The sequence below is a fragment of the Apus apus genome, chromosome 21, assembly GCF_020740795.1.
Source record: "Apus apus isolate bApuApu2 chromosome 21, bApuApu2.pri.cur, whole genome shotgun sequence".
In the NCBI taxonomy this organism is placed as follows: domain Eukaryota; kingdom Metazoa; phylum Chordata; class Aves; order Apodiformes; family Apodidae; genus Apus; species Apus apus.
In genome coordinates, this window is record NC_067302.1 from 4,509,917 (window position 1) to 4,527,547 (window position 17,631).

Here is a 17,631-nt window from a genome sequence, read left to right on the forward strand (position 1 = left end):
ATTAACTAGCACAAAATACCCCTTTTTAAGAAAAAAATCTACATCAGGCATTTACCAATTTATCCATTTTCAGATGAAGGGGGAGGACTTGCTTCTTAAGTGTAGTATCACAAACTTCTACTAAGTTAAGAGTTTTAAACCAAACACTTTTAATCACTTTACAGAGGAACAGCAAAGCACAGTTCTGCTGTTTGCATCAGGCATTTGCATCAAGCAGAGGGTGTCTGAAACAGCCCAGGACCAGAACAGCAAGGTCCCAAAGTGCTGCCAAGGGAGCAGATCACAGTTCTCTAAACAAAAATATAGTTATAGGGATATAGAGAGAGACTATACGTATATATCCCTATATATAAAAAATATATTCTATATATTTTATATCTATTTTGGTATTTATTCTATATATATTCTAGATATTTTATAGACAGAGACAATATATGGATCAAACAGGTAACAAATTAAATATTCTTCTCCATTCTGTGTTCACTGGAGATTTACTTTTTTCATTTCAATTAATACCAGCTGTCTCAGAATATCATGGGCTCCAAATCCTTTAACAAAAAGTGAAGTCTTGCCACACCAAGACAACAAAACAGTTCAGTCTGCTAAAGGCAGTGTCTGCATTATGCCATTCCTTGCCAGCTGAGGGAGAAGAAAGCCAACAGTTTAGAGAAAGCTTGAACATATTTCTCATGCTTGTGTGGTGTAACCTAATTGTATTTCTAAAGGCATTCTGTATTTTCCTCCATAATTTCCAAATACTAAATGATCAATCTCCAGAACTCATCATTACATCTACTATGAAGGATTTTTTTTTTTTTTAAATTATTTCCCATTTGCATGGTTCTGTACAATCAACTCTCCACCTGCTTACAGAAAGCTGGAAGGAATAGCAAAAATAATTTAACATTAAATACAAAGGTCACTGATATTCCTGGTGAGAAGCAGAAAACAACCAACTCTTGAAGATTTTTAACACCTTACTGCTAGAAGGATGACTGCAAATAGGAATCTCCAGGACACTGCATGTCTCCTTAAAACAGATTCCAACAAGAGTTTATGACAGAGTCAGACTCCATTTACATTATTTGGAGACATCATCAGAATGGCCTGTCCCAGTCCTCAAAATGTGAAGTCCTTCAGCTTGAAAACACAAAATATGACAGGATTCTAGAAACATCAATTTTAAAATAGCTTTTTAAAGCTACTTTCTTCTTCTTTAAAGAAAATATTTTTTAATACATCCATGAGGGAGCTGGAGGAAGGAAAAGTGTGACAAGCAAGAACTCCAAGCTGTTTTCAGTGTCTAATCTTCAGTTTATTGATGCTGAAAAACACCTTAATTAGTGCAGAAAACCCCTCTGAGAACACCCCATCTCATCTAAGGTGATATATTATAATTTTAACACTTACTTGGGTGGAGCCAAAACATCTTCCAGGAACTCTTCAATCTTATTCACATCTGTTCTCACTTCACCATTGTAAGTTATGAAGGGGGGGTGAGTACCTGGAGCCAAATTTTGAAGGTCTGCTGGTTTTCTAGAGTGAAACACAAACCAACATCAAAGTAAGCATGGGACATCCTTGGCCCTGGCTGTCATTGCTTCAAGCACAAAAGGTTGCCTGAGGTTTTCAGGTCCTTGCAGTTTTAAAAATCACCACCAGTTTTCTCTTTAAAAGTGAGTTTACAGGTGGATTAGCATTTTGAATATACACTTGGTAACAACTAATTTCAAATACTTCAAAACCACTGCTTCCTCCAACCTCTGGCTGTGTTTTTTCTCAAGTTGAGTTCTCTTTCCCAGCTCTGCAGAGCAGAGTTTATATATAGTGTAATCTGTGATCAGTGATAATCCTCCCCTCCACACAGAGATGCTCTGGAAATAAGCAAGTCTGAGATGGAGCAGTATGTGCAAACCATTTATTATGTGCACACAGAGTCTGGCTCTAAACAAGTTGACAGATGCTTCAACATCATGTTTATAAACAATGCTTGAAGCTTCCTCCAGTGAAAAAACTATTTACAAATAAGAGGAACACACTTGGGCAAAGGGAGAACCCCCAGCATGAGTATGACTCGACACAGGAGAAACAGAATCAAGCTAAAATACTCAGACATTTCTAAGTGTTGGGTCAGTTTTGGCAATACCTCTTGCTATGCACTCCAGCTCCTTCCAGACTGATCCTTCCCAAGCTAACCCAGACTGTTTTGTAAGGAATTGGCTTCTCTCTCCTCTAGCTGAGCCTCGATGCTGCTGTGACCAGGCAGAATGCTGCAGGCATTTCATTAGAAGCCTGAATGTCAGCTGCACATACCCCCCAACCTACCCACTCACCCCAAAACGCCTGACTCACACTCCTGCATGAAAAGCTCTCCCATCTGCCTTGCCAGCAGATTCAGATGCAAAGCTGAAGTCAATAACGAGATGTGGATGCATTACAAGCTATAAAATCCAAAACATCATCCAAAAAGCTGCAGCCAATTTTCCCCCAGTCAATCACCATGGGGTCCCACACTCGTGCAGCTGCCTCAGCACAAGCAGAAATGAAATGATGTCTCTGGCTGGCACTTCAGCAGCAGCACTTCCACCTTCCCTCTGATGAAGCTCTTGACTTCAGTCCAGGATGACTGCTCAGAAGAACAGTCGGACTGACCTGTTGAAGAACCTCTCCACACTTCGTAGGACAGTCTGCAATTCCTGCCTCCTCAGACCACCCCTGGGCTACCACCCCGCAGCACCCACCACCCAGATGAGCCAGGGCCTACCATAACACTTCTGTCATGCTGACCAGAGGACACACTCAGGATGACCACCACCTTTTGCTAGACTTGTGCTGGATGAGGAACAACAAACGATACCTGATCCAGCAGAAAGTTTGCCAAGATAAAGCTGCCCCTCTGTTACTGTTTGAACAGACCCAATCCAGACCCTAACCCTTGAACCAGGCTTGTGCTTTGTACGACGTGGCCACATTTCTGAGCCAGCACCAGCAATCCAGGGACTAACTGGATTTACTGGATACCAGACCCATGGTTCAAGAAAGCCTCCTGACTGTACTGGACAGGGAAGCTAGATTAATGATATACACAAAGATGGCCATTCAGGGCAGCGTGAGAAAGCAGGGTTTGCAGGGATAGCACTTGGACTCTGAACGAAGCAGAGTTTCCAGGTTTGTCCTGTTGCTTTCCATTTCTTACAAAATGAAGAACCCCTGCCAGGATTTCCAGCCCTGCCCAAAGCTGAACCTTTCACAGCAGAGCAGGCAGCAACATTACGTAGTGCCCAGGAGTACTTATGACAGGTATGAGCTCTTGGCAGGCTATGTAAAACTGCATGAGAAAACTGACTTTCCTACTTCAGAAGATTACACACCCTGCTTTTAGCCAGCTGACAGAACTCGTTAACACAAGAATTTAACCATTTTCAATTTCTAAGCTTCCAAGAAGTTATTTCTCACTAACAGTTGCCATCGCCCTCTTACTTTTAGGATTTAGAGTCTGTCATCAGTTAATTCTTTAAGTAGTTTAACACTTCATTTAAATACAGCTTTGTAACCCACAACAATTACAGGAAGCCATTGTGGCTCACTTCCAATTTCACATGTTGGCTAGATAAAATTCCTCAAAAGGAATGTTATTTTAAAAACAAACACAGGCAAGACCACCGGATTTGCAGCAATACTATCAAAGGGAAGGATTTTATTTCACAAACAGACTAGTCTAATGAACTAACCAAAAAGAGTTTTCCAAAGAATCAGAGTGCATCTCAAGGATCCCAGAGCATTTTAATAACCCCCTTTGCCACTCCAGTCAGACCACCTGTATCTTTCAAGAAAAAGAAAGCAGAGATAAACATCCCACAGCCAAAGCCCAAACATAATACAGGGTTTGACTTCCAGTTTGCTACTCTTGCCAGTAGATCATAAACAAACCCTGGTTTACCACAAACAAGCCACAGCCTTTGGAGCACCTCGGGTACACGTGAGTATCCTTAAAAGGCTGAAAGTGCAACTTCCCTTGTTAGTCAAGCAAGGAGGCAATTAAAAATATTATAGTGACATTTAATTCTGAGGCAAAGCTGGACAGCTTTTGTTTTGTTTTAAATAAAAATAAAGACCTTCTGTAACCATTCTAACCAGTTCCATGATAGCTAGTACCTGCCCTGAAGATCACTGAGGTATTTGAAGGTAGGAACACACACTTTAGTATCTGGCCATCACCAGCTAATTCAGCAGGCAAGCTCTTTAACACCACAGTTCAGGTATAAACATTTCACAGCTTTGCCACAAACCAGAAGAGTAATTAGCATGCAAATAATTTCTTGAAGCTCTGACAAAAGCCAGCCCCCAAAATGAAACACACTCTACAGTGATTTATTAATTACACAAGTAGTGTAATGAGGGTCTGAAGAATAACAAGAGGGGGAAAAAAGGACCTGTCTTCAGTTCCTAAGCAGTATTTTTACACTGCTGAAGTTGCATTCAACTCTGGGCAGTCTTTAATATTTACTAATCTCTTTATTTAATCTTTGTCTGTCAACATAATTGTAAAACCACACAATCAAGATGTTTAAAATAGGATTTCAGAACTCAACTGAACACAAGCTGGACGTGAATGTTGTTACAAGCCCAACAAATGGTTTATGTACTGCGACTCCGCTCGCCAGAACAAGTCACATCTCTGAGCACTCCAGTGCTGCTTCTGAAAAGGGGAAGAATAAAGCCTCTGTCTGACTAACCAGAAGAAACACATGGTTTCTTTGAAAGGGTGGCACGTCCCACTTCGTTTGCCTATCTGCATATTTTTGTGTCTTAAGAGTAGAACTGAGAACTGCAAAATGTTCTTTGTTAGCACAGCGTGATGTCCGACGCAACCACGGAAGGGAAAAATACACACCAGAGTCCACCAAGTCAGATTCAGTTTTTCCTGTGTCCCCAGTTACTTACTTGTGAACTTTTGTACCCAACCATGACCTTTTAAGCCTCACAAACAGGACAGAGCTTGCCTTACTGTTGTGCAGAAATTATGCTGTGAGGCAGAAGAGTGGTTTCCAAGTTAACTCTTCTTTTTTTGGCTAGCAAAATGAATTAAACCATTACTGAATTCAATCTATTATTGAATAACATACCTATAAAAGCAGCTTTTTGTGGCAATATTAGAAGTATTAAGGCAAAGTGTAGCACCTATTATCATTCAGTAATGCTACTGGGGGAAAAAACAGCATCTGGTACCAAACATTTCCACTCGAGCAGCTGGCTGAACTTGACATTCTGCAAGCTACAACTATGTATTAGACAATTTAGAATGTTAAATTTTTATTTATGAAGCTTTACTTCAAGTCTGAAAGGAATTAAGTTTGCATCAACATTTATTCAAACCTCAATTAGCTTCAATGGTGCCTCTTCTCCTTTACCAGAACATACATTCTGTGCACAACAAAAAAGCAGTTAATTTTAACTATTCCTGTGCAGTTTTTTTAAATGTTGCCATTATTCTATATTTTCCTCTCCCCAACATAAAAAAAAACCAATGAAAGAAAGCTTTCCTTGTCTAAGGAAGGACAATTTTAAACATCTGCAAGCAATTTATATTCTAGAAGTTAGTTTTACATCCCATTCCCCCATCCAGTAAACTCAAAGTTGCCAAAGGGACACAAAGCAAATTCACCAGGAGCCTTTGGCATTTTAATGATATTTCTCAGACTGGTTCAGCAGTAAAAATGCTTCCAAGTATAAAATGTCTCTTTTAACCTTCTTCTCACCAACCCCCACCCAATAACTGTAACCATCATTAAAAGGAAAGAAGTCCAGAAGTACAACCAGTACCCAAGCACGAGGTCTACTCCTGAGGTTTCCACAAGCCACAGGCAGTGCTAAATGGCAGACATGATCTATTGGGTTGTTCTGTGCTGGCAGCAACAATTATACTTGCAGTAAAATCCCACACTGGCCAAAGAGCATCTTTGAGCTGCTACAAATGCACACCCAGTTGACAAAAGCTGCCTTCTCCCCCTCCGAGTGGTCTGCCTCAGCCCCACTACACATGGAAATATTTAACACCAGTTGCCAGCACTGGAGCAGCAACTTGAGTGATTTTTAAAAAAGCAAAACAAGTCACCTCCTTCAAAAAACTGACAAGAGGTTAAGCCTAGCAGGGTGATTTCTTTCTTACACATTTTACATTTGATTCGTTGGAGAACACTGTATATTTCTATTGGCTTTATTTCTGAAAATAAGGTCTGTAAGCACTGGCAGCCTCTCCTCCCTCCAGAGAGCTCAAGCCTAACATCACATTAGCCCTGAGAAAACATGACTTCACTCCAAAAACAAATAGGAGGCCTCTGCTGAATTTAGCTTTACCACTTCTAATAAAAGTACACCCAGCCTTAGGAAATTAAGACTTGTGGATTCACATCTCACCCTTCATAGCCACGAAGGTATTCATTAGATGGAGAAGCTGCAGTTCAGGTGACACAAAGCATCATGGCATAACTGGCTAACACTGTACAGAGACTGAGTATTTTACATTTTATTCCTACCCATTTCACTTCTACTTCGCTTGTATTTACCTCATGGACAGATATTTTCACCGTTTTTATTCTTATTGCATAATAAGCAGTTTTATCTTAAAATCTTTAAAAAGAGGAGGAGGCTGCACATGACTTGTGACAGTTGCCCAGTAATCATTGATGATTTGATCAAAGATTGGTTGATTAAAAATACCCACCCAGCAGTGAGGGATCCCAGTATCAAGTTACTAAGATTCAGCTATAAGACATTTCACATCAGGTACTAGTTTTACAGAAAAGCATCATTTAACAAATTCAAGAGAATTTATCTGGCCAAATCTTTTGGTTACAGATACTTATAAATAACCATCAGTGAATGCACCACTTATATCAAGTTTTTCTCTAAGTATTATGGAGACAGATTTTTATTTTCATTTTAGAAAATAAGCCATGCAAGATTTACAAGCCCCAGACAAATCTCAGTTACATCAAGTGTACAGTACCCTTGCTTGTCTGATAAACCAAGTATTTCTTACCTCTTCAGGTCAACTGTTGTGACACTAAACACCACTCCCTTCAGCCAAAGAATCATGAACAGCCTCTGAGAAAAAGGACAGTTTCCTATGCTTTCACCATCACTGCCAGCCTGCAGAAGAGAACAGAACATTCATCAGAAGATAAGACTGTGCCATCCTACAGTCAGTCAAACCTCATATCATCTCACAGGAACATTCCTTTGCTCTCAAAGTCCAGCTGACACACCTAGACCAGAGATCCTGAAGGTATCTCCAAATGATGCACACAGATGAGTATCCTCAGAATATTTAAATACACTTAAACCATCCATGGACTTCTGCATCTTTTGTAAATACTTGCACCTTCCAACTATTTATTTCCTTCAGACATAACGAGGATTTTACCACAGTGAAATTCACACACCTGTGAAGCCAAACAATCTATTTACTTATCATGTCCTCTAACAGCTGCTCACAGAATGTATCAAAACAAGATTTCAGACAACAAAACAATTTATCTTTCACACTGAAGATGAGCTCTTAACAGTTAATCATATCTGTCTGAGCAGCCACACCTTTGGAGGGCATTTTCCAACATCAGTATTGTTCTTTAGTATTCTTTTTCCTCCTTCTACAGGGCATAGCTAATTAATTGCAGTCATCTTCCAGTTTATTGCTTATCTATCACTGTGTGGTGCTCCAGCAAGGCAACTGCAACCAGGAACTAGAACTCTTTACTGTACTGCAGGTGTTGAATGGAAAGACATAACTAAGTAAATAGAGACTTCACTGACAATACAGTAACATTCCAAAGCCACTTTTTATAGGCAATTTATCAATAAGTCTTTGTCCTACCCAACAAAGGTCCATTACATAGCAACAGCAAGCCACTCCAGGGCACCCAGTGATGGCATGCATCTCATGATTGCTCTGACAATGAAGTATGGGCTGCTGAGTTGGAAAATGTGAGCTTTTAGTAGGCTAGAATTAGACACATGAAACCTAGAAACTTGTTATAAAGTTCAATCCACTGAAAATCAAACTGGTTCAGTAGTTGCAACAGCCAGGTATGTCAGGTATCTCGACAAGTCCTTTACATTCAATGAGTTTCAATTGCTTATTATTCTTAGAGTACTTCCAAGAATTTTTGAATCAGTACAATTTTCAAAGCTTGGCTAATTTTTTCATCATTACTATTACATGTTCCCCAGACCATTTTAAAATATATTGTAGGATATGCTGCCTGTACCCCTCAGAGAAAGGACAAAACCCAATAATGGTCACTAAGCACAGAGCATTTAGAAGCTGAGCTGCACAAGAGGAAGGGTTGAACACAAGGCCCAAGTCTTGACTGGTGGAGATCCAGGGTTTTAAAAAAAGAGAGGGGTGAGAGGGGCTGGGAAAGAGGGAAGAGAAGAAAAGCCAACAAAAAGTATCATCACAAGAGAACTAAACTTCAGGGCCAGAACTAGCTAGAGAAAGGTTTAGACAGTCAGGCACAGAACTGCTTTTTCTTCAATCCTCTGCCAGTTCCCAGCCAGGCACTGAGTGGGGGCCCTGGTGGGGAGAATAAAGAAAGACTCTGCAAGTGAAGAGGAGTAACAGTAGGATTTCTGAACAGCAGGATTTTCAAAGATGAGGAAAACAGAGAAATTTTCAGTTAAACTGTTTTAAATCCAGAAAGTTACTTTATTTTTTTAAAAACTCATGGTGCCTTCACAAACAAGGCTGAGACTCCTTTAATAGCTGTCGACTGGACATGAGGATTCATGAACTGATTCATGTTGCCTCAAACTTACAGCCTCATTTCTACAAGTACCTCTCCTGTTAGAGCTAACTACCCCTCTAAATACTTCACTGTGGAGAATATATAGAGCTATTTTTCTTCAAAACTTTATTAATGTCATTAATGAAGACTTGAAAGATAAAAGAAGTTGTCTTTCTGCCATAAATTACAAATTGCCTCTCTTATCTCTGGAAGCTACAGTAAAACTTGGAGCAGATGGATGATACTAGATTGTCTTACATGGCAGGTGACTTGCCCATGTTCAGGAGACTAAATTCTAAAAGCATCTACAAAAAGCACAGAACAGTTTGGTTACTCGGGGTGTTCTGCTCAATCCACAGTGCTCTAAGTGTGTGTAACTGCTCTAAGGATTCCAGCACCTCCCTGGATTCGTGTGTTCCTCCCTCACAAGAGGCTTGTCTGAAGCCAGGCTTCACCCCACAATTTATTTCCAATACCTGTATGCTTTTATAGCTGTTAATGTTTAACCCCCATGCCATCCTCCAGATAGCAGTGTAGATTTCAGAATATCTCACCATAGTTACATTGCTGTGTTTACACTGGAACAGACATTTCCTGCAGGTTAATGATGCTAATGTAGATTTATACCCATCTACCTTTTTATATTCTGCATGACAGATGTTATCTACCTTTGAAAAATGATACTGAGAATTTCAACACTTGATCCCACCTAAGGAAAACACACTTTTTTTACTGCCCAGGCTAATTCACACTTTGAAGCAGAAACAATTCTTTGATTTGGAACTGATCTCAGTCTTCAAGTTTTATGGCAACTACAATAATGTTACTTAAACCAAAGCAGGAGTTATGCTGCAGCACAGGCCTGTACCCTCCTCCAAATAAGCTTTACAGGAGCCAGGACCTAGTCAGGATTAGTTCTCCTCCATCTTCATCTTTTATTTAGCACTTCTGACCTCAAAACCAGAGACCAGAGCTGGTGCAGTATGACATACACTGCCAGAATTCTCATCTACTGTGGAGGAAGGAACCTTTTGAACAGAAAAAAATAAAGACATGTAACTAAAGGAAGAATCACTGGGATGCAACTGCCTGCCAAGCACCTACAGCCCCTCAGCACCAGCTGAAGCCCAGAGGCTTAGCAAGAGCAACAAATGGAACTGAGACATTTCCTGATAAGTTAAATAATTCCCTGGTAAGTTCCCCTAATTTCAAACCAATATTTGAAAATGCAGGAACAGTGTCCTAACAGACAGGAGGTAAACATCTAGAAGACAACTAGTTTTTATGAGTCACAGCTTGTTAATTTCTGATCTGCAAAATGAGACTTTAAAAAGCTCATTGCAGAGGGCTGATTAAGAGCTTTAAAGATCCGTCCACAGATGTAGAAAGTAAGAAGTTACTCAGAAGCCAGGAACTAAAATACCTGCTGGTGACAGCATCAGATGAAAAAGCAAAATGGTTCCCCTAAGCACAAAACTGACTTTTTTTACAAACAGGACCAAGTATTATTTGTTATCACAAAACTTCAGGGCTTTTCCTGAACTCAGGAGTTAGTTATAACATTAAAAAAGTCTTTGGCTGCCCAGGTTTTGCTGCCTTGTCAATGGTGACAGTCAAAATCACTGACCCTCCATCAGCAAAAATCAAGTTCCAAGGGCACAGGAAGAAAAATTAATGTTAATGAGAGAGATGGTAACCATTTTTATCACCCAGACTTTGGAATTTATCAGCTGTAACAGCAATACAGTTTGAAAGGCAGTTATAAGATTAGATTAAACTTTCATATCATATAATTCCACCATGGAGCTTTATTATTTCTAATGGAAGATTTTAAAATTGCAAATGAAAGAAACCAAACTCAAATTCAGAAGGCAGTTGTGTTTACTGTACTATAAACAAAACCTTAGAATGTCTGGAACTCAAAGCAAAGCCCCTTTAAGTCACAGAACTGAACAAAAAAGTTGCTCAAAATGTAAGGCATAGCACAGAACTCTGGTCTTCATCAAGGTCCATTTTCCTAAGTCAAAACCAATACCAAGATCAAAGTAGCCAATGAGGACCAAAAAAGGTCACGTACACTGAAATGCCAACTTGTACCAAAACTTTTCTTCTCTCCCAACACAAGGGTAACATTCAGAATACACAAACAACAAATACATCTGCTTTTGGTTACGCAGGACAGGCTTGTTGGATTATCTGAATCAGGAAAAAAAAAAATATCATAGCCTGAATAAAACCTAATGCCTTTTCAGAGCACAGACTTTCACGTCTACACTCAAACTTTTGTCCCACTTCTGCTCCAAAAAGTCCCAAGTTATTCTGAGCACATGCTGGAAAAGGAATGCAGCTGGAATGCCAAGAAACTTTTGGCTTCAGTGCTCTTGAGCCAAGGAATTCTGCTCTGTAACTGTCTGCCTGAGAGGCCCATTTTCTATCTTCTTCTATTTGATGCACTGAGAGCTGCAGCACAGACCTGTGACCAAGAGTGACACCATGACTGGGCTGCCACGCACAACTCTCCTTCGATCACAGGACTTGTTTTTCATAGGAGACAAGTTTGGTAGATGTTTCTGCAAGAATCAGTTCTGACTTTGATTCTCTCCATTGGAACAGGGCTATGCTGGCAGTGTAACTACAGAATCATAGAATGGTGAAGGTTGGAAGGGACCTTAAAGATCATCAGGTCCCAACCTCCCTGCTATGAGCACCAGACCAGGCTGCACAAGCCTCATCCAATCTGCCCTTGAACGCCTCCAGGGATGGGGCAGCCACAGCTTCTCTGGGTAATCTGTTCCAGCACTTCACTACCCTCCTGGGGAAGAATTTCTTTCTGATGTCTGACCTAAATCTCCTCCCTTTCAGTTTAAAACCATTCCTGTCCTGTCCCTGCCCTCTCTGGTGAAAAGCCCCTCCCCAGCTTTCCTGGAGACCCTTCAGGCACTGGAAGGTGCTCTAAGGTCTCCCTGGAGCCTTTGCAAGAGTATTCTCAAATTCTGCATGACTAGTCATGCAGGGGGTTAACCATAGAACAATGGCTGCTTAAGCCCAGTATTAGAAGCCAGAAACCTGTCATTGCCTTGTCTTTGAATTCAGGCCATAATATTCCAGGATATCTTCAGTGTCTAATCCTCATCAGCATCAGAATAAAGAAAACATTGAATGGTGATTTCTGTATATTAACATCAGCCTAGCTTCTTTGTTAATTCACTAGGATTATACTCATTCTATACCAAGAAGCTTTGAGTTATTTCAAATTCTTTCTAAAACCAGTCTAAAAATCATTATTACTGTATAATGTCAACGTTCCTTAGGGCTAGTTTTCAGTTAGCTCTACCAAACCAAGCTAACATTACCCACTGAAGGACACATATCCCAGGACACCATCACACATTGATGCTTCACTGAATGCCAGGTTTTCCCTTGCATGGATTAGGACCAGACAGAAAAAAAATGCACCACCACACACAGCAAGGAAACATGGTATTTTTCACTTGTCAGTATTTTCCTGAAGGATTATACTGATTTGAGAACTCGCTCTGAAGAGCCTGGCTTTAATTTACCCCCAGGGAAAGCACCCTGGCAAACAGTGTTTAACTTGACCATGACCCATGGGCAACTCCTGCCATGCTGGAGATGCCATCAAGCATCTGAAAAGCTCACAGCTGTCGTAGGGGATTTATCACAGCAAGAAAAAACTCATGATAACCAGTTGCCTTGAACAAAGTTGTGATACCCTCCCCAAACTGACTGGAACTAAAAAACTTCTGAAAAGGAGGCAAGTTGTTAATTGTAAGACATAGAGAAAGAGCCAGGCTTAAATACACCACACACCTACAGTGTTCTATGAAAAACAATCAGGGCTGCTTTTTTAAAAAGGTTAACTAAGAAAATGAGATAAAAAAAGAATGAAAGAGTTAACAGGGCAGTAAAACATCCATATGCTCACTGAGAAGACATCATACCCACAGAACTACTGCTCAGTAGCTCAGTCCATGCAAGAGTGCCAGCTACTTGGAAAAAAAAACAAACAACAAAAACACCAAAAGCAACCCCAAAACCACCACAAGTCTGCTTATCCCACTGTCTGGAAGATTAAGCTCAGCTGATCCAGCCAATGCGGAAGCCACCTCCTCCCTTTCTCTTCCCCTGAAGCAGTGATTTCATTCAAATGAGATTGTTTTTCCCAAAAACACCAGAGAGGATCACTAATCATATGTCCATTAAAGCAGCCAAACAAGATCAGGGCTGAAAAAAAATAAAGATCCATTTTAATTTTGAAACGTTCATCTTTACAGCTGCATAAAAATTAGCTTGACTCCTAAGACCTGCATGGAGTTACTTTACTAAGGTAGTGATGGATTTTACTGACAGGCTAACAATAATAGACAAAGAAAAACACTTGAGAGGACACAAAAGCCTTATTATATAGCATCCATCTGAAAGACTCAACAGAATTCTAGAAATCTTTGGTCCTGAGGGCCTGCAAAATTGTTTCAAACAGCCATCAGCTAACAGGAGCACACTACAAGTTTCCCAAACTGCTCAAATGACTGCAGAAATAATAATAAAGTCAAAGTGCATCTGATGAGAAAGGCAGCACAGTGCAATCTCTGCCTGCATAAATAAAACAAGAGGGCAGAGTGCTAGAAAACCAGATCCTAATTTATCCATAACTATCAAGGGAATTTTTCCCAAACTTGACACACCAGAAATGGGGAAAAAGAAGTTTGTCTGGAGAGAGAAAAATATATTTTAGAGAAATATCTCACAGAACACTTTTTATCAAAGACTGCTACTTGATTATACCACCACCAAAGTCCCTACTCTGCTGAATAAGAAATCTGCAATCCACAGTCTGCAAGATTAACTCAAGACTCAAGCAAATTAACAGATTATAGGGGGGGAATCAGAGAGTATTTTCAAATTATGAACTCAACAGTCTTAAAACATCTCAGCTATAACTAAAGAAAAAAATCTGCTGGTAAAACTACATGAGAAAAGCAGGGTGATGCATACCCATTACCTCAAATCAGCAGATAACAATCATTCTGGCATGTTTCATGAACAGTAAACTCATTCAAAAAATAAGGAAATTAATAATAAACCCTCTGTGGATTACTGTTCTGAGAGGAAATGGTGTCAGGTAAACAAACTGTGATTCAAGTGAAAAACATGCAGCAGTTCAAAACCCCTGAGATGAAAGAATACAGCAAGGAGTGGTTTAATGTTCCACACATGGATACTGAAAATGGTCTGGCAATATGTAGATCCTTGCAGTGTCTACTCATCTTTATCTTGCCAAGCTGGCTTAACAGAATTCCATGCTGTTCATTGGGCAGGGACTTCAGATAAGTTGTAAAGAATTAGGTCCATGAAAGGACTATAACAGTATCTGATGTAAACCCAATCAAATGTCTCCTCCACATCGTGCCACTATAATGGATTATTTTGTGTTTCTGTTCAGGGAGTAGATGGATGAGCTCCAGGGATGTAATCCATAAGCACTGCCCCTGCAAGCCAAAACATGTCTTCGAGGGTCCCAATGTCTCAAATATTCATGAATACTCATTCAAAAGAAGAAAACTGGTGACAAGGTAGCAAGCTCCAGAATCTAGGCCCTCAGGACAAAATGTTGTCTGCATTACACAATGTTCAATTCATTCTCACCTTTTCAGATTTGTTATTTGGGAAGGGAGTTGTTTTGTGTGAGGAACAGATCAGGGAGCAAACCAGAGTCAAGCCCTGAACTCTGATGCTAACTAAATCTGGTTCAACCAGATTTAACCCAAGGGATGACAAAACAAAATGGACACTGCCACTTGTCAGTTCACCTTTTATCTTGCTTCTGGAGAGCGTTGGAGAGCTAGTGCCCCACCTTACACGTGAGAGCTTTTATTTCTGTGTGGTGTCCTTTTCTGAGGAGATTAACAACTGCTGCACGTTTAAAGATCCATGTCTATCTCTTTTTAAGAGACAGGAGCAAAGGCAAGTCTCAAGAGAGCTTCAGGCTGCTGCTACCAGGCACAGGTCCTGTGCATCCAGCTCACAAACAAAGCTGGCTGATGTATTTTGAAAGCTTTATTACTCACTTTCTGCTAACCTAAGATAAAAAGCCACTAAAGATTCAATGTAAGAACAAAATAAGCTTGCAGTAACCATTAAGAAGACTTATTCACACTATTATATGTCCCTGAGAAGCAAGCTAACTCCTGTTATTCTTTCACAATGCTAAGAAGATTCTCTAAATAAAATACCCAAAATCATTCTTACCACTTTAAAGGTTGGCAGTTTGGCACCCTATACAGCTATTATTTCAAATTCATCTTTGTTCCCCAGGTGTGTTGTCAGTAGATGAGCCCAAAGCATCACAGTGCCATCACTACTGCTGCATCCTGGCTTTTCTACCTCATCTTGTTCTCCAAAGCCATTGCTAACCAGCCTCCACCATAACCTTCCCCAATAACTGTCCCATGGTTTTGAACTCAGAAGGTAACTTTTCATCATTAAGGATGTGACAAGAGAAGCAAATCCCTTATTATGTGCCACCTAAAAATATGAAAATCTCTTTCAGGAAAAGAGTGTACATTCATTTCCAAACTGAAGCCAGATGACCTCAGAAAGCACCAAATGAAGCTCACAGCACCTGTATCACAGTCTTACCCTGACATGAACTACACTGACTAGTGTAACCCCATTATTTGACCTTTATGTGGGAATTTTAAAAAGCTGAGTTTGACTTAAAACTCTCAAATCACACCTGCCACGCCCTCCCAATTTTAGTTCTATAGAACAACTTAGATAATCATTGCTATCTTAGCTAGTCTTTTAAGAAAAAGCACAGGAAAAACAGAAAACAACAAGCATCAGACCAGTGCTTCACACCTGGAACTAAATGCAAATACAAAAAGCCTAAAATGATTAGCCTGTATTTCTGTATACTGATTGACATCAGCCACACCCAGGCCATATCATCTTTGCACAACTGGGAGTCAATCCATCTTCCTTATCAGCTGAAATGCCTGTAAACTCCAAAAGCTTAAAAAAAATTTGAACTGAATTCCCTGCCTTGACTTGAGATCTGGCTATTAAACCATGGAAAGGAATGTTTGTCAGCCCACTGAAGTAGCCTCTTAAGTAATTCCTTTTCTGATAAGCCACCACTGTGTTTGACATTTGACTGTAACAGCAACTGACCATTTTAGGATAATACTATTTTTAGCTCTGTGATGCTATTCCTAACAAAATAATTAGACTTGTGTTGCACACTTTCCTCCAACTCATGTTCACTGTGACCTAATTCTCACTATAAAGCTTTGGGAAAAAGCTAAGATGTATTAAAAGTAACTTTACAATTCAGTAGAAATTAATTAACCACTTCTGGTTCTTTGGAGGAAAAAAAATGATCCCATGTTCCTCCTTCAGGAGAATTAGACCAAGACTCAGAATCTGCACTGAATACTAACCACCATCTTCTTCAGTGAAGAAATGAGCCATGAATAAAAAAATTTGAGATTACTGTAGATGGCTTGACACAGCAAAATTAAAGTTCTGCCTTAGTGGCAGAAGTCTGGCAGCTCATTTCTGGCCCTCTTACTCCAGCAGCAACACCTTCAACAAAGTGACTCCGTCGTGACAAGCCCTGCTAAGACAAACCAGGCCAAACTGACTAAAATTTGCTGTGAAACAGCTTGGACACGTTCTTGCAATATTCTAGTAGGAAACTGTAAGTAGGTAATTAAATATACACCACTAAAGGTTTCCTTTATAGTGCTTGGAACTTGCCTTTGGGTACCCAGCATGTCAGCTTGGAATAAGCATCGTGTACAACAACCATTCTCTCCCCACACACTTATTAAATTTGTGAGCACAGCACAGTGTGTGCCTTGGCCTCAGCCCAAGAGACCTACTTCCAGAAGCTCCTCACTGAATAATGAGGCATCCATAAAAATCATAGGGAAGAACTGAAAACCTTGTCACTGGGGCTCAGAAGACCAAGTAAAATTAAGAGTTTCTCCAATAAACCTTTGAACAGGCATCGCTTCTGCGGACAGAAAAACAAAGAAGCCTGTTTATGGTATTTAATCATCTAATTTACTGAGCTGAGAGGAGCACTGGGTTGGACAGATTAGGAATGATGAAGAGCTGCTCCAAGCTCCCCCTCTCCACCAACACCCAGGTCATTCAAGTTGCCAGGCTGCCTCAGACTGAACCCTACCAGGAGCAGAAAAGCCAATGTCAAACACCCAGATGAGTTTCACACCCAAATGTTCACCAAGAGCAGTCACCTGGGAGCTTCCAAATACAGCTAAAAACAACTGTCTCCAAATGTGAACAGAAATGTCCACAGAAGAACGTGCCAGTGAACAAAGAAACTGCTCAAATTCTCCAAACCTGCTGAAATGGAGCTGCAGTTTTGAACCCGCACCCCCTGCAAACAGCATATTCAAAAGCTCTGGCAAAGGAAACCACAAACTTTGACTAAACTGGTGCTGGAATTTTTATTTTACAGCAGCTAGAGCACAAAGGTGTTGAGGAAGACCAACCCTCTGTGGCTCCTGGTTCCAACACAAGCAACGCACAACTCAGTTACTAAAAGGCACCTCCGTGAATGTGCTCTGCATCCCTGGGGAGATGGTATCCACGTTCTTCAGCTGCACTAGAACTTCCTCCTTTGGGACATTCTGCCTTATCTTATTAAGGTCCAGTACAGCATGTCTCACTAGGGCAGCTAATGCTTCACTTTGAAAGACTACAGAAATATACTTACACTTACTTTGATTTTATTTTTAGACAAAACCACGTAAAAAACTGTTTCCTTTCTCTAAGAGAAGCAACTCCCTAA

The 17,631-nt window shown here is 40.3% G+C and overlaps 1 protein-coding gene across 1 annotated transcript in view; it reads right to left on the reverse strand.

Annotated features, from left to right (window-relative positions):
- CLIC4 (chloride intracellular channel 4) overlaps positions 1–17,631 on the reverse strand; it is a 31,529-nt gene that overhangs the window by 7,013 nt on the left and 6,885 nt on the right. Inside the window, exons 2-3 of the mRNA XM_051638160.1 lie at positions 7,043–7,152; positions 1,411–1,536 (exon numbers count right to left, since the gene is read on the reverse strand). Coding sequence (XP_051494120.1) covers positions 1,411–1,536; positions 7,043–7,152 — 236 coding nt within the window. The remainder of the gene's footprint in view (positions 1–1,410; positions 1,537–7,042; positions 7,153–17,631) is intronic.